This window comes from Leucoraja erinacea, chromosome 6, assembly GCF_028641065.1.
Source record: "Leucoraja erinacea ecotype New England chromosome 6, Leri_hhj_1, whole genome shotgun sequence".
NCBI lineage: Eukaryota > Metazoa > Chordata > Chondrichthyes > Rajiformes > Rajidae > Leucoraja > Leucoraja erinaceus.
The window spans coordinates 8859438-8877287 of record NC_073382.1 but is presented as its reverse complement, the minus strand read 5'-3'; the positions used below and the strand labels follow the sequence as shown (position 1 = coordinate 8877287).

The following is a 17850-nucleotide window of genomic DNA, read 5'->3' as shown; positions in this document are numbered from 1 at the left end:
ACCTCCTTCACTCCAACTTACAAAGAATGACTTAATGAAGCACAACTTGTTTAAAGATAGATAGATAGATAGATAGATAGATAGATAGATATAATTTATAATTTATTGCCACACAACCAGGGTCGGTGGAAATTTGGGTTGTCAGCAGCAGTACAATAATAAAGAACACACAGCCACAATAAAACTGTAACACAAACATCCACCACAGCATTCATCACTGTGGGGAAGGCACAAAATTTGGCCAGTTCTCCTCCATTTCCCCCCCCCGTGGACAGGACCAGAGTCCAAAGTCAGTCCAGGATCGGCTCTTCCTCACCGGAGACCGCGGCTTTAAGATGGTGTAGGCCGATCGGTCGAGATTTAAAGTCTCCGCCGCAGCCAGAAGCACCGCAGACCACAGGGCCGGCGGTAGAAGCACCCCTCCAGGGGTGATGGTAAGTCCATGCCGGACCCGCGTAGAGGTTGGCCGCGGGCCGGCAGTGATGGCTTCTTCTTCCCCCGGGAACCCCACGAGGGATCCCGGGCTGTAGACGCCGCACCAGCTGGAGCTCTGCAGACCGCGACTTCAGGCTGTGGCTTCAGGCTGCCGACTGCCCCGGGCCAGCAAAACGGAGCGCTCCCCTCCAACGAGCCCCAGCGGGGGCTCACCCGCTCAACGCCGAGAGTCCACGCTGCGCCTGTCACTGAAGCCCCGGGCGTGTCTCCGGGAAAGGCCGCGCCGATCCTTGAAGTTAGGCCACGGGGGAGGCGACCTGGAAAAACTCGCCTCTCCGTGGAGGAGGCGACCGAAGCGGTTTCCCCCTTACCCCCCCACACAAAACACACAAAGAAACACGAAATACATACTTTAAAACATACTAAAAAATAAAAAAAGGTTGAAAAAAAACTGACGCGCTGCTGACATGGCTGCTGCCAGAGCAGCGCCCCCTACAGGAATATAAGTTATTTTGTACCAGAGTAGAAGAAGTGGGGTACATGACATATCTTAAATGTCTGTATCATATCACTATGTGAGAAATTTAAACAAAAACACATTTACTGAATGCTATTTACCTAAATGATAAGTAAAATTGATGAAGTGGTAATTTCACAAGCCCAAGTAGATTCTCTTGTCCTGAGGTAATTGCTTTATTCCAGATCTCTATAATCATCATATTATTCTTCATCCTCTCTAGTAGTGTTGGAGTCAGTGTGATCGGAGCTACCTAATAAAAAGAATGAAAAATCTTAGCATATCTACTACTTGATCGGTTTTGAAAATGAAATGCAGCTTTTCAATAATGAAGTACAGTTTATATAAAGGGCTGGACAGTTCAATCAATTTTCATGGCCAATTAACGTGTCTTATAGCTTGGGTTTTAAATGGTAATGAGTTGCTAAAGGAGATGCAATTAAATTTCTGTAAATTACAATGCTATGGCTAAATTAACAATGCGAGCATTAAATAAATTCACCAGACAAGAAACTAAGAACAAATTGTTCTTTAGAGGTTAGTACTGAAACCTCTACAAACTTACAAGTAATGTTCACCAGTAATCTTTCTTTAGTTTAGTTTCATTGAGATATGCAATGTGGAAACAGGCCCTTTGGCTCACCGTGTCCATGCTGACCATCGATCACCTGTACACTAGTTCTGAAGAAGGGTCTCGACCCAAAACGTCACCCATCCTTTCTCTCCAGAGATGCTGCTTGTCCAGCTGAGGTACTCCAGCTTTTTGTGTCTGTCTTTGGTTTAAACCAGCATCTGCGGTTCTTTCTTACACACCAGTTCTATGATATCCCACTTTCAGATCCTACACACAGGGGGCAGGTTTACGGAAGCCAATTAGCCTACAAACCTGCAGTTCTTTGAAACCTGGGAGGAAACCGGAGCACCTGGAGAAAACATATGCAGTCACAGGGAGTACGTACAAATTACGCAGAGACAGCATGTGTAGTTAGGATTTAACCCTTCTCGGATGCCTTCATGCAGTAGCTCAACCACTGCTGTGCCATCTCTTCTCTTGCTGCACCACTGCACTTCTTCCCCATCCACAGCAAAGACCTCCTTCTGGTTTCTTATAGAGAATGTTCATATAGAGAATCTCTTATTTAAAAAGTCAACATATGCACTTGACTATTGCTTTTTGAATTCTTTGAAAACTTACCAGTGAAAAGTTAAAAACTGGTCGAGTTGTGCTCCAGCTAACTGGAGATCTGGTGGCCTCGTCGGTGCTGAAAAGCTTACATTTTAGGTATATATTCCATTGTTTTTGGACACAGCCATCTCCCATCGTAAAGTCTTTTCCATCAGGTACCATCAGAAGAACATGGAGTAAGAAACCTTCTTCCTCTATTGAAGAATTAAACTGCTCCATTAAACTTTGTGCTGCAGCTACAGAGGGAAGACGGTGATGGTTTGCATTGCAAGTTCTAGAGCCATCCTTTGTATGACTTTGTTTCACCTGAGTTTCAGTATTTCCTTTTTCTAATACTTCACCAGCCTGCAGATCACCAAAATGTGGATCCACTGGGCATAAATCAACAACATTGTGATCTGATGGAAACTTTGGTCCTGGGCTAGAAACAGTATAAGCAGTCTTTGGAGAAGGAGCTAATCTGGAATTAGCACTTGTGAAATCTTTATTGTCAGAAGCCAGATCCATGGATATCTGCCAAACATTAACACAAAGGAAAAGGAAATTAGACCACAATAAATTCAAACTAAATCAAGAGACCTTTAATAATAATAATAATAATAAATGTTATTTGTGGGCGCCTTTCAAGAGTCTCAAGGACACATTACAAAAATTTAGCAAGTAGAGGAAAAACATGTAAGCGGAATGAAATAAATAGTAGAGACATGACTAGTACACAAATTAAAGACAGAATTCAAAACACAATATGAGGCAATTCATGCACAGATGAAAAGGGAGGGGGACGTGGGGCTAAGGATAGGCAGAGGTGAAGAGATGGGTCTTGAGGCGGGACTGGAAGATGGTGAGGGACACGGAATTGCAGATCAGTTGGGGGAGGGAGTTCCAGAGCCTGGGAGCTGCCCTGGAGAAGGCTCTGTCCCCAAAACTGCGGAGGTTGGACGTGGATGGAGAGGAGACCGGCTGATGTGGATCTGAGGGACCGTGAGGGCTGGTAGGGGGAGAGGAGGTCAGTGAGATATGGGGGGGCCAGATGGTGGAGGGCTTTGTAGGTGACGACCAGGATTTTGTAGGTGATCCGGTGGGAGATTGGAAGCCAGTGAATCGTTTGAGGACTGGAGTGATGTGATGACAGGATTTGGTGTGGGTGATGAGTCGGGCAGCTGCGTTCTGGACCAGTTGGGAGTCGGTTGATGTAGGTGGAGCTGATGCCAAGGAGAAGTGAGTTGCAGTAGTCCAGTCGGGACTTTAGAGACCACTGTGTTAATTTCTCAGGTGATCTGCCAGTTGCTAAGTATTCCTAGCACCATGTGTAGGAAGGAACCACAGATGTTGTTTTTTACCCAAGATAGACACGAAGTGCTGGAATAACTCGGTGGGCCAGGCAGCAATCTTCAAGAAAAAGGATGGGTGACGTTTTGGGTCGGAACCCTTCGTCAGTCTGAGGAAGGATTCCGACCCAAAACGTCACCCATCCTTTTTCTCCAGAGATGCTGCCTAGCCCAGCATTTTGTGTCTGTCCTCGCTCCTAGCACCATGACATATATATCCCCTATTTCAGTTTGCATCATAATTTATTTACTGACCCTGAAAGTGAACAAACAAGCTGGTCCATGTCCTTCAATTTCCCCATCAATCATTGCATAATTTACACAAAAAGGTGGAGTAACTCAGCGGGACAGATAGCATCACTGGAGAGAAGGAATGGGTGATGTTTTCGGGTCGAGACGCTTCTTCATACTTACTAAGGATCCCGACCCAAAACGTCACCCATTCCTTCTTTCCAGAGATGCTGTCTGTCCCGCTGAGTTACTCCAGCTTTCTATGTCTATCTTCAGTTTAAACCAGCATCTGCAAATCCTTCTTACACATTGCATAAATTAGTATTTTTATTTCTGATATTTACCTTTAAAGGACCAATCGGTTGCTGCTTTTCCTTTTTGTCACCCATCATATTGACAGGTAATTCACTGGTTATACTTAATAAATCTGATTGAATGATGGTTCGAAGTGCAAGACTTGCTGTACCAATCAAAATTGGCTTAAGTGGGGAAAAAAGAAAATTAGTTTAGAATTCCTCACACAAATGGTAAAATGTATTCAAAAATAATTTTAATTGGAATGAACACATAATGCGTTCACTGTTTTTTACAATGGAATCATTTTATAATGGTAAATATTAGTAAGAATGTATTCCATTTTCTGGAAGGGGGGATGTCAGAAAGAGTATGGTTCTAGGTTTGCTGACTGATGCCTCCTTGTGGCCACTTTAGAAGAGCACAAGAGAAACCTGAGGGAGATCCAGACCCAATCTTTTGGCATTTGAATTTACCAAAAGTGATCAGGTGTTCAGTGAACAAATAACAATGACAAAGTCACTTGTACTGTGTGAAAAATATACATCTTGACTGTTGTCAAGTACAGATTTTTTGATAATCTTGGTCCAATTTACAACATTTTTTTTTTCAAAAAGAATACCAAGTGAAAATAAATATTTACCGTATCCAATAATTTAAAATAATTAAATCTAACCTTTTTCTGTGTCATCTTTTTGGAGTAAATGCTAAACACAAGATTGGAGTTCCACCAATGCTCTATCATCAAACCATCAAAGCAGACAGGAACAACAAGCCGCTGCTGGAATTTTACCACTGTAGAAAACAAAATCGGTACGGTACTGCTTAGCTCACAATTACAAATTCAAATGTCAACTCTGAGAGCAACAGAGAGTGAGCGGAAGAGATTCCGGAGGTTGTTTCCATGGTTGGAGAACTATGTTTAGGAGGAGGTACACAAAAATGCTGGAGAAACTCAGCGGGTGCAGCAGCATCTATGGAGCAAAGGAGATAGGCAACCTTTTTGGACCAAAACCCTTCTTCAGACTGATAGGGGGTGGGGGGAGGCGGGGAGAAGAAAGGAAAAAGGGGGAGGAGAAGCCTGAGGGCTGAGGTAGGAAGGGAAGGAGACAGCAAGGGTTAACAGAATTGTGAGAAATCAATGTTCATGCCACCAGGATGTAGATTCCCCAAGCGGAATATGAGGTGCTGTACCTCCAATTTCCGGTGTTGCTCACTCTGGCCGTGGAGGAGGCCCAGGACAGAGAGGTCAGATATGGAATGGGAGGGGGAGTTGATGTGATGAGTCACCAGGAGGTCAGGTTGATTAGTGCGGACTGAGCGGAGGTGTTCGGCGAAACGATCGCCAAGCCTCTGCTTGGTCTCACCGATATAGATCAGCTGACATCTAGAGCAGCGGAGATAGTGGCAAGGCTAGTGTTTTTTTTCTTTGGAGTAATAATCGGCTGAGATTAAATTGAGAGGCCTGGAAGATGTTCACAGGAAGGACTTGATTCCTTGGTAGACTGGTCAATAAATAGAGGACACAGATTTGTGGTGACATGTGGTGGGGGTGGCAGCAGTGAAATATCAAAAAGGGAATTGGAATTCACTGCTTTAAAGAGGTGATAAAGGAGGATATGGATGAAAAGCAGAACACTATGATTAAAAAACAGGAGACCGGTGTAAAATTTGACTATATGGCTTTAGATTTGCCCATTATAACCTCAATGTACAAAATGGGATTCTACAAAACAAACAAAAAAAAACCCACTTAAAAACTTTTTGAATAAGGCTGCAAAAGTTTAATACCGTGATATTAAACCGGGAACACGCAGTTTACTGGACGACATCTCTTACACTAATTCCTTTTTGTTAGAACAACATGTCAAACATTTCATCCTAAAGTAGGTTTCACTGGCTGTCATACTGACCCCTGACCAAGGAGCCCTCTGCTAATTCTGGAAAAACTCACAAATTAATGCACATCTCAGAATGTAGCCTCTTCATATTTTCACATGGTGAATGTCATAATAAGTCCCTGGCTATTTATTACCACAACTTTAAATGACATGGCTAAGATCAGGAAACAGGTAGAAGATAATTAGCCTGCAGAACAATGTTAACTTATTTGATTTACTTTTTACTCAAATGGTCCAGAAAAAGTTTTGCCCATCATTCCTACCTTCATTTATAACTTTGCTGGAAGCTACCCGTGTAATTTCAGATCCCATGTACAGCTCTTGCACTCCACTCTTTGAAGATGTGGACACAGGAAGATTGTACTCAACAATATAAGTGCTGAAGGAGAAAAAAAGAATTAGAATACAAATCTGGAAATAAAACTATTATTTCTAATCAAATAAATTCAAGATGTTCTCTTTATTTTCTTGCGCCAGGGCAACCGATCTTCCCTAAAACTATCTTTCCTGCCTTTCAAAATGATAAATAGATTATCACCTGCACATAGATGTTCTGATAAATAGAACCAGCCTGGGTCTCTCAAATGAATGCTTCCAGCCATTAATCATAATGTTTACCAGTATTAAAAAACACTTGTATCAAGGAAGACTGTGGTCAATTACTTCTCTCCAGACACCTTTAAGCATTATTATCCCTACATAATATTTTCTCACTCCGTCCCATATGTTATCTACCTTGACAATGGGCGAGGTTATCAGACAAGCATTATTTTTAATACTGGGGACAATTTATCAAGTGAATTAATTAATTGCTGCTATGTAATTTAGAGGAGGCCATTCGGCTCGAAGGGCCGAATGGCCTCCTGCACCTATTTTCTATGTTTCTATGTAACTTCCACGATTGTTTCAGCCCGCCATTAAACTATGCAAGTGCCATTGCTGAAATGTTACTAAGTTAAAACCATAAAACTGCTGGGTAAGAATCTAATGGACACGTATAGTCACAGGCAGAAAAAAATTATTATGAAAGCCTTGATAAGAAATGCCTTGAAATAGTGTGAAAGAGGCACTTACATTTATGCAAGAACTTTGTGGTTCTCAGATAATGATAACAATGTCAAGCAATGACCTCCTACAATTAAAAGATTTAACTACCTTTCTCAGTATCAACATTATTGCCATCAGTCTGGTAAGCAGTAATAACCAACTATAAAATGTTGTGATGCAAAGATAGGTGTAGAGGCCTGGGTTCCTCTTCCTAATCCTCTCCAAAGTCTCACAGCATTGCGAAGCTATGTCAGAGGTGTTAAGGAATCCTTGCTACTTGTGTGACCAGGGCCAGCTGTACAAGCACTTGAAATATTTGACCCCATCCACTGCAAAGCAATCTAATTGATCAGCAACCCATTCATCATTTGCAGTTTTCCCCTGCTAATACACTGAAGTGGCATTCCAAATTATATGCTGAGGGTTAATCGAACACATGATCATTCATAAAGCCTGCCATAACACTAAAAAGCACAGAGCCAGAAACGTATCTAAAAAAGCATACGCGAAAAGATGCATGAAATGTGATATTTTATAAATTACCATTTCCTTCCTGAAACAGGTCGAGGTGGCTTTCCTCTGTTGCCTTTTCCTTTTGGCATTGCGCGAGTGCTATCCGGAGGAAGCTTTAATGTTTCAATTATAACACGGGCCAAATAAATGCGTTCAAGTAGGGCAAGTCTATTTACACTCAACTCAACAGCAGGTATCTCTTGTTCTTTACTCAGTACAGAACCTTCTTGCATAGGGTGTTGACTGTAGGTTAAAAAAAAAAAAAAATGTCAGGTCTTCTCTGTCTCAATAAAGAGCAATTCTCAACAGCAGGATCAGTGAATAAATACACAATGTGACATTAAGCTACAGTGCCCTCCAAATCCACACCTGACTCCTGAAGAGTGTTTCCGATCGGTCGGACAGATGTTTGGAGCTTTTTCTTGGTTACTGGACTCCCCCAACATCGGGAACATGTTTCCAGCCTCCAGCATGTCCAAACCCTTAATAAGCCTAATTTTCAATAAGATATCCTCTCATCCTTCTAAATTCCAGGGTATACAAGCCCAGCCGCTCCATTCTATCATCATATAACAGTCCCGCCATCCCGGGAATTAACCTGGTGAACCTACGCTGCACTCCCTCAATAGCAAGAATGTCCTTGCTCAAATTGGGCGACGAAAGCTGCACACAATACTCCAGGTGTGGTCTCACTAGGGCCCTGCACAACTGCAGAAGGACCTCTTTACTCCTATACTAAACTCCTCTTTGTGATTAAAAGTTATCAAAAATTCACTAAGTAAAGCAGAGTGGTCAAAAATCATTTGAGAAAGGAACTTGTACGGTGCAGGAGTGTAACAAGTAGCTGAACAGCTTTATTGTCAATAGAAAGGTCCTGGAAGGACATTCTTGCTATTGAGGGAGTGCAGCTTAGGTTCACGAGGTTAATTCCCGGGATGGCGGGACTGTCATATGATGAAAGAATGGAGCGGGCTTGTATTCACTGGAATTTAGAAGGATGAGAGGATATCTTATAGAAACATATAAAATTATTAAGAGATTGGACACGCTAGATGCAGGAAACATGTTCCCGATGTTGGGGGAGTCCAGAACCAGGGGCCACAGTTTAAGAATAAGGGGTAAGCCATTTAGAACTGAGATGAGGAAAAGAGGGTTGTGAATTTCTGGAATTCTCTGCCTCAGAAGGCAATGGATGCCGATTCACTGGATCCCACTCTTTAAGAAAGGCGGTAGAGAGAAAACAGGGAATTATAGACCTGTTAGCCTGACATCGGTGGTGGGGAAGATGCTGGAGTTAATTATAAAAGATGAGATAGCCGAACATTTGGCTAGCAGTAACAGGATCGGTCCGAGTCAGCATGGATTTACAAATGGGAAATCATGCTCGACTAATCTTCTGCAATTTTTTTAGAAACATAGAAATTAGGTGCAGGAGTAGGCCATTCGGCCCTTCGAGCCTGCACCGCCATTCAATATGATCATGGCTGATCATCCAACTCAGTATCCCGTACCTGCCTTCTCTCCATACCCCCTGATCCCCTTAGCCACAAGGGCCACATCTAACTCCCTCTTAAATATAGCCAATGAACTCTCAACTACCCTCTGTGGCAGAGAGTTCCAGAGATTCACCACTCTCTGCGTGAAAAAAGTTCTTCTCATCTCGGTTTTAAAGGATTTCCCCTTTATCCTTAAGCTGTGACCCCTTGAAGATGTAACTAGGAAAATGGGCATGGGAGAGCCAGTGGATGTAGTGTACCTGGACTTTCAGAAAGCATTTGATAAAGTCCCACATAGGAGATTAGTGGGCAAAATTTGGGCACATGGTATTGGGGGTAGAGTGCTGACATGGATAGAGAAGTGGTTGGCAGACAGGAAACAAAGAGTAAGGATTAACGGGTCCCTTTCAGAATGGCAGGCAGTGACTAGTGGGGTACCACAAGGCTCGGTGCTGGGACCGCAGCTATTTCCAAATATATCAATGATTTGGATGAAGGGATTCAAAGTAACATTAACAAATTTGCAGATGACACAAAGCTGGGTGGCAGTGTGAACTGTGAGGAGGATGCTATGAGAATGCAGGGTGACTTGGACAGGTTAGGGGAGTGGGCAGATGCATGGCAGATGAAGTTTAATGCGGATAAATGTGAGGTTATCCACTTTGGTAGCAAAAACAGGAAGGCAGATTACTATCTAAATGGCATCAAGTTGGGAAAAGGGGAAGTACAACGGTATCTGGGGGTCCTTGTACATCAGTCTATGAAAGTAAGCATGCAGGTAGAGCAGGCAGTGATGAAAGCGAATGGCATGTTGGCCTTTATAACACGAGGAATCGAATATAGGAGCAAAGAGGTCCTTCTGCAGTTGTACAGAGCCCTAGTGAGACCATACCTGGGGTATTGTGAGCAGTTTTGGTCCCCTAATTTGAGGAAGGACATTCTTGCTATTGTGGGAGTGCAGCGTAGGTTTACAAGGTTAATTTCTGGGATGGCGGGACTGTCATATGCTGAGAGAAGGGAGCAGCTGGGCTTGTACACTCTGGAGTTTAGGAGGATGAGAGGGTATCTCATTGAAACATATAAGATTGTTAAGGGTTTGGACACGCTAGAGGCAGGAAACTTGTTCCTGATGTTGGGGGAGTCCAGAACCAGGGGCCACAGTTTAAGAATAAGCCATTTAGAATGGAGACGAGGAAATACTTTTTCTCACAGAGCGTATTGCGTCTGTGGAATTCTCTGCCTCAGAGGGCGGTGGAGGCGGGTTCTCTAGATGCTTTCAAGAGAGAGCTAGATAGGGCACAAATATAGCAAAGTCAGGGGATATGGGGAGAAGGCAGGAACGTGGTACTGATTGGGGATGATCAGCCATGATCACATTGAAGGGTGGTGCTGGCTCGAAGGGTCGAATGGCCTACTCCTGCACCTATTATCTATTGTCTAAAAGAGTTAGATAGAGCTCTTAGGCTAGCGGAATCAAGGGATATGGGGAGAAGGCAGGTACGGTGTACTGATTGTGGATGATCAGCCATGATCACATTGAATGGCAGTGCTGGCTCGAAGTGCCGAATTAATGGCCTACGGCACATATTGTCTATGTATCTATGCATCTATGTCATCAGCAAGCAATGCTTACATTTAGACAGATAGCACAATGGGCTAAGAGTTCGGCTGGCGACCGGAAGGTAGCCGGTTCAAATCCCGCTTGGAGTGCATACTGTCGTTGTGTCCTTGGGCAAGACACTTCACCCACCTTTGCCTGTGTGTAATGGACTGTGATTACGGCGGCAGGCGCGGGCACACCGCGACGCCCTGTGGCTCCCTTTCAAGGGAGATGCTAAACATGCATTTCGTTGTCTCTGTACTGTACACTGACAATGACAATTAATTGAATCATTTCATTTCATTTCATTTCTTACATTTAAGCTAAAGCAAAATTGTAGAAAACAAAATTATATAAAACCGTACATTAAATACACAAATACCTACATTTACCAACATTAAATGTTAATAAAACACTATTTTACCTGATAATCTTTTGTGCTTTGTTTTGATTTAAATCTATCCTACTAGCAGTTTTATGCTGGTTATGGTCATCAGGTTTGTAACATGACTTCGTCTTCAGTTTTTTCTTTGAAGTATCCAATTCCTCATCTTCACTAGTAAAATCACTAATGCTACTTTCATAATTCTATGCGGAAGCAACAACAAATGGATAAGAAATCTGTGAATGTGCATGAAAGTGGATTTATAACTAAACCCCACAGCACTGAAAAAAGGCAAAGAGTGCTGGATTAATCCAGCAGTCAAGCAGAATTGCTGGAGAACATGGATAGATGATGTTTTGGGTCAGGGCTGATTCAGTCTGAAGGGGCCTGACCCGAAACGGCACCTATCATTGTCTCTGCCTGACCCGCTGAGTTACTCCAGCACTTTGTTTCTCTTTTTTGCAAACTAGCATCTGCAGTTCCTTATTTTAGCACAACACTAAATTTGACAATGTAGACTTGTAAAAGTACACAGCAATCACAACCAAACAATGCAAGTGTCAGGTACACAAAAAAGCTGGAGAAGCTCAGCGGGTGCAGCAATGCAAGTGTCAGGAATGTTGAACAAACTCTTCACATAAATAAAATACAAGAAAATATTATGCAAATCCATACACAAAACCATGCGTTTACTTAACTTGTTATTTCACACCAAATCCATGCTTAAACAGACTGAATTTCTTGTGTCTGAGATGAGAGGAACTTATTTGTTCAATTACCAGATGTAAACATCTGATGAATAGCCAGCATCTATTGTTCATCTCCAATTGCAAAGTGGCACAGCTGGTAGAGCTGTTGCCTCACAGCGCCAGAGAACCGGGTTCCATCCTGACTGTCTGAAGATTGTACGTTCTCCATATGACCGTGCGCGTTTCACAACTGATAGGAGCACAATTAGGCCATTCAGCCCATCAAGTCCATTCCACCATTCAATCATGGCTGATCTATCTCTCCCTCCAAACCCCATTCTCCTGCCTTCTCCCCATAACCCATGACACCTGTACCAATCAAGAATCTATCTATCTCTGCCTTGAAAATATCCATTGCCTCCACAGCTTTCAGTGGCAATGAATCCCACAGATTCACCACGCGCTGACCAAAGAAATTCCTCCTCATCTTCCTAAAGGAACGTTGTTTAATTCTGATCTGGTCCTAGACTTTCCCACTAGTGGAAATATACTCTCAATATCCACTCTATCCTGGCCTTTCACTATTCGGTAAGTTTCAATGAGATCCCCTCTCATATTTCTAAACCCCAGCGAGTAGAGGCCTAGTGCCGTCAAACGCTCATCATATGTTAACCCACTCATTCCTGGGATCATTCTCATTTCCTCCAGTTTCCTCATAGCCACAGAGCACATCCGTTACTTGTGCTCATTGATCGCCTACAGGGACCAGCTATGAGCACGCCAGTCAATCACGGGGACTGGCCATAGCATGGCTGTTCTGCTTGAAGTTGGACACTGGGCGTCACATCCGACCTCAGCAGAGATCGAGAAGATCAGGGTCTTACTCAGTTTAGAGCAAACAATGGCAGCAGTGGAAGGTGAAGGGGAAAGTCAGCACTATGAATGGTCCACAAACTCACTCCCCGCATCCTCAGGAACTGCCCCAACTTTCCATGACCGTCTCAGGAAGCGACTATGGCACACACAGCGAGAAGGGCGGCTGCTAGAAGTGGTGGGCTGCATGTTTGCGGTGACCCCAGTAATGGTGACAGCGGAGGCGGTCACGGGAGGTCCTATAGCAGTCAGTGTGCGAGCAAATCAAATGCAGCCTGTGGCAGCTGCACGTAGCGATGGTGGAAGGAGTGGATGACAACGCGATGGGCCAGGCTGAACGCTACTTTATCCAGGGCTCGAAATTAACGGTTGCCCGGTTGCCAATGGCCACCTAAAGTCCCACCGGGCAACCTAAAAGCCGAGTCATTTTGCCCGGCTTTGCCCCCCTCTCTATCTCTCTCTCTTTCATTCTCCATCTCCACCCGCCATGCGTATCCGGGTCGCCGGGTCTCCGCAATCCAGCCATTCCTCATCCGCCAGCACGGCCAGCCGGCCGGCCGCCTTGCACAAGCGCACTGCCAGGCTGCGACCGCTGAAAGCCAACACAGAATCACTCCCTGGAGCTGGAGTAACTCTTGCTTCTTGGTTTCTTAAATGGAATTTAAACTGGAGGTGGTGGAGGGTGGACCAAAGCTAAAAAGGGTTCTTGGGGGAAAAAAGAGCTACCTTAGATTTAGTTGCGTCTGTATGCCATCTTAAATTTAGTTGGGTAACTCCCCTTCCTGCTGGACATATACAAGAAGAGATGCATCAACAGAGCCATCTCCATCATCAAAGACCCTTACCACCCATCGCATGACTTTTTCACCATCCTCCCATCTGGGAAGAGGTACAGGAGCATCAGCTGCAAAACCAGCAGGATGCTCCTCAGCTTCTTCCCACAGGCTATAAGACTGTTAAATGAACTTTCCCCCCTGCCAAGTATCGCGCACAAACACCCCACACTGCAGCAGAGCCACTGTTGTGCCGCTGCCGGTCGGAACGGCTGTTGAATGTTATTGAATGTTATTAGAGGGTTAAATTGTTCATGACATGTATTTTAATTTTAATTGCTATTTATTTTGTAACGAAAACTGAATGGACACTGGTTGAGAAACGTTTTTTTGTTTCCTCCGAGTATGCGAATACTCAGGAAATGACAATAAAGATTTACAATTACAATTACAATTATGGTAGGGTGAAGACTATTCCATGCTTTAATTGTGCGGGAGAACTCCGTGGAGCAGCCAGCATCTCTGGATAGAAGAAATTGGGTGACCTTTTCGGGTAGAGACCCTTCTTTAGACTCCCTCTGGTTTTAGTGTTTTTAGTTTAATTTAAAGATAGAGCGGAAACAGGCCCTTCAGCCCACACCGACCACCCATACACTAGTTCTATCCCACACATTAGCGACGCAAGTCAAGAGTCAAGAGTATTTTATTCTCACGTCCCAGTTAGAACAATGAAATCCTTACTTGCAGCAGCACAACAGAATATGTAAACATAGTACTCTGTAAACAAAGTTATAAACGCGAAAACAAAAGTGTATATTTATATATGAATGTTTAACTCTGTGTGTGTGTGTGTGTGTGTGAGCGCGCGTGTGTGTGTGTGTGTGTGTGTGTGTGTGTGTGTGTGTGTGTGTGTGTGTGTGTGTGTGTGTGTGTGTGTGTAATAATATATATACCCACACACTCACACAATTTCCCTCCTGGGATTAATAAAGTTCTATTGTATAGTACCGTGTGTGTAGGCAGGAACTGCAGATGTTGGTTTAAACTGAAGATAGACACAAAAAGCTGGAGTAACTCAACAGGTCAGACAGAATCTCTGGACAAAAGGAAAACATTACGTTTGGGTTGGGTCTGAAAAAGCTTCCTGCCCACCTTTGAATGTGGAGGGAAACAAGAGCACCTGGAGAAAACCCATGCAATCAAAGGGAAAAGGAGCAAACTCCATACAGACAGCACCCATATTCAGGATCAATTCCGGGTCTCTGGCACTTTTAGGCAGCAACTGTATGTCCAATGTACTGCCCAGTAGTCTTCTACTGAATTTAAAAATACAGTAGCTGTAAAGGGGGACATAGCGTCACTTAGAGATTTAAGACTGAAAATGGATAGTTTATTTTTTTTAGTAACCAAAGTTATCAACGTATAATTTTTTGTGTGTTGGAAAACAAAATATAGTGGCACAGCTGGTGGACTTGCTGCCTCGTACGCCAGAGATCTGTGTTCGATCCTGTCCTCGGGCACTGTCTGTGTTGAATTTGCACATTCTCCCTGCAAGCGTGTGGGTTTCCTCCCACATCCCAAAGACGCATTGGCTTTGTAGGTTAACTTGTCTCTGTAAAATTGCCCCTAATGTGTAGGGAGTGGGTGAGGAAAGTGGGATAACAGAACTTGTGTGAATGGATGTAAGACAAAAAAAGATGGAGAAACTCAGCGGGTGAGGCAGCATCTATGGAGCAAAGGAATAGTTAACGTTGCGGGTCGAGACCCTTCTTCAGACTGATGTCGGGGGGGGGGGGGGGCACTAAAAGGAAAGGAAGAGGCGGAGATGGTAGGATTGGGAGAGTTGGGAATGGGAGGGGAAGGAAGGGGAAAGCAAAGACTACCTGAAACTGGAGAAGCATATGTTCATACCTCTGGGGTGTAAACTAACCAAGCGAAATATGAGGTGCTGCTCCTCCAATTTGCTGTGGTCCTCACTCTGGCCATGGAGGAGGCACAGGACAGAAAGGTCGGAATCGGAATGGGAGGGGGAGTTGAAGTGTTGAGCCGCCGGGACATCAGGTTGGTTATTGCGAACTGAGTGGAGGTGATGTGCGAAGCGATCGCCAAGCTTGCGCTTGGTCTCACCGAAGTTGATCATACGCTGAATAATCCAACCACATTTTTGTTTGGAAGTGGTTAGAAATTGCATTTCTTTGCAACGTGTAAAAAGAGTTGAGATACTGTATTGTAATTTTGCTGCATGCCATTGTGGTATATGTCACGTCTTGATTGGTGAATATGTTTAATTTGTGACTTTATTTGAAGCAGAAATAATATGTGAATGCTTCATTGAGCATAATTCCGACTTATAACTACGCACTTAGTCCGAGCACATTATCGCACGCGTCTTGCAAGTCGTCTTAAATGACCACCTAAACTGTCATTTGGCAACCTAAAAAGCTGCCTAGGTTGTCCGGCTAGCAACAGAGAAAAAAAGTTAAGTGAGAGCCCAGTGACCAGGAAAGCAGGCCTTATAATGAGAAAATAATGAGAAAATAAGAAATCACACATCTCTTTGGCCAAGATCGTACTTTGCAGAGACTTGGAAGTTGTAAGATGGAGCTAGGACGTGGCGTCTCTCTGCGTGCTGTTCCAGAAGACGATCTATTCTACGCAAATATAGTATGATTTGACTGAATAGCATGCAGAACGAGCTTGTTACTGTACAGAAGTACACGTGACAATAAAGTAACAAACTAACTATGCTTCTATTTCATAGAACTAGTGTTAACGGGTGATCGATGGTTGCCGTAGACTTGGTGGGCCGAAGGGCCTGTTTCATATTTTATATTTACTGCATTTTATTTGCATTGTTCTAAGGATTCATCTGTGAGTGGTCAAGTAGAGTGCCTTCTGCATATTAGCATTACACATTATACAAAATAATTATCCTAAGTGCATCTTTAAATTTCTGCTCTAATAACTGGTAGAAACCAGACTGTTGTTGCCCGATAAGTACATTGGCAACAGCATAAAAAAGGGGGGGGGGGGGGGGGGGGGGGGGGGGGGGGGGGGGTTTTTAAAAGTTTTTAAATACAAACCAATTTATCGTGTCAATATAAAGCAATCACCTAATTATAACATGCCGACTATCAATGTGAAAAATCTTGGAAGCTTTGTAACTGTTTAAACTTACAGGATCCTTGTAGAAGAGATTTTCCAGCAGGCTCTTGTCATAATGAGGATCGTTTAATTCGCTTGCATCAAGAATACTACTTCCACCAGATAACGACTCTGGAGGGGAGTGTGTGCCATGCCAGTAATGGAGAGGTATAGAGTCAGTACTGTAGATAAATAAATGAAAAGCAGAATATGAATCTGTTGGAAGGAATTTTGTGAAGAAAGAATGTTTGTGTCAAAAAATAATTCAGGAATATTTTCATAATTACAGTGAGGAACATTTAGATGTCATCATCCTGATGCAAAACCAATGTTAAGGATTGGTTATCTCTTACATATACCATGCCATGTAAATTAAAATAGATTTCAACACAATTGAAAATTTGGAATTTTCTGTAATGGACGCCAATCCACCATGTCAGTGACACACCTTTTTTGAAGTTGCAAATCTACAAGTGAATCTAAGAAACATACAACTTAGTTAAATCTCTTGGTCAACCACACTTCCTCTAATCCTCAGAACAGTTAACTGAGTACTTTGGTTCAGTCTTCACTAAGGAAGACACAATCTCCCAGAAATACTAGGGGACCGAGGATCCAGTGGAAGGGAGGAACTGAAGGGAATCCACATTAATTAGGATATGGTGTTAGGTAAACTGTTGGGACTGAAGGCAGATAAATCCCCAGGGCCTGAGGCTCTGCATCCCAGAGTAATCATGAAGATGGCCCTAGAAATTGTGGATGTATTGGTGATCGTTTTCCAATGCTCCCTCGACTCTGGAACAGTTCCTGTTGACTGGGGGTAGCTCCACTCCACTTTTTAAGAAAGGAGGAAGAGAGAAAACAGGGAATTATAGACCAGTTAGCCTTACATCGGTAGTGGGGAAGATGCTTGAGTCGATTATTAAAGATGTTATAGCAGCACATTTGGAAAGCAGTGACAGGTTCGGTCAAAGTCAGCATGGATTTACAAAGGGGAAAACATGCTTGACTAATCTTGTGGAATTTTTTGAGGATGTAACAAGCAGAATGGATAAGGGAGAGCCAGTGGATGTGGTGTATCTGGACTTTCAAAAAGCCTTTGACAAGGTCCCACACAAACGATTAGTGTGCAAAATTAGTGCACATGGTATTGGGGGTAGGGTATTGAAATGGATAGAAAACTAGTTGGCAGATAGGAAGCAAAGAGTAGGAATTAAGGGGTCCTTTCCAGAATGGCAGGCAGTGACTAGTGGGGTGCCGCAAGGTTCAGTGCTGGGACCTCAGTTATTTACAATATATATTAATGATTTAGACGAGGAAATTAAATGTGACATCTCCAAGTTTGCGGATGACACAAAGCTGGGTGGCAGTGTGAGCTGCGATGAGGATGCTATGAGCCTGCAGGGTGACTTGGATAGGTTGGGTGAGTGGGCAGATG

At 43.5% G+C, this 17850-nt stretch overlaps 1 protein-coding gene across 1 annotated transcript in view; it reads right to left on the bottom strand.

Annotated features, from left to right (window-relative positions):
- c2cd3 (C2 domain containing 3 centriole elongation regulator) overlaps window positions 1-17850 on the bottom strand; it is a 107692-nt gene that overhangs the window by 65941 nt on the left and 23901 nt on the right. The window contains exons 8-15 of the mRNA XM_055636571.1: window positions 16447-16594; window positions 10973-11136; window positions 7483-7695; window positions 6156-6271; window positions 4668-4786; window positions 4042-4176; window positions 2148-2651; window positions 1054-1205 (exon numbers count right to left, since the gene is read on the bottom strand). Coding sequence (XP_055492546.1) covers window positions 1054-1205; window positions 2148-2651; window positions 4042-4176; window positions 4668-4786; window positions 6156-6271; window positions 7483-7695; window positions 10973-11136; window positions 16447-16594 — 1551 coding nt within the window. The remainder of the gene's footprint in view (window positions 1-1053; window positions 1206-2147; window positions 2652-4041; window positions 4177-4667; window positions 4787-6155; window positions 6272-7482; window positions 7696-10972; window positions 11137-16446; window positions 16595-17850) is intronic.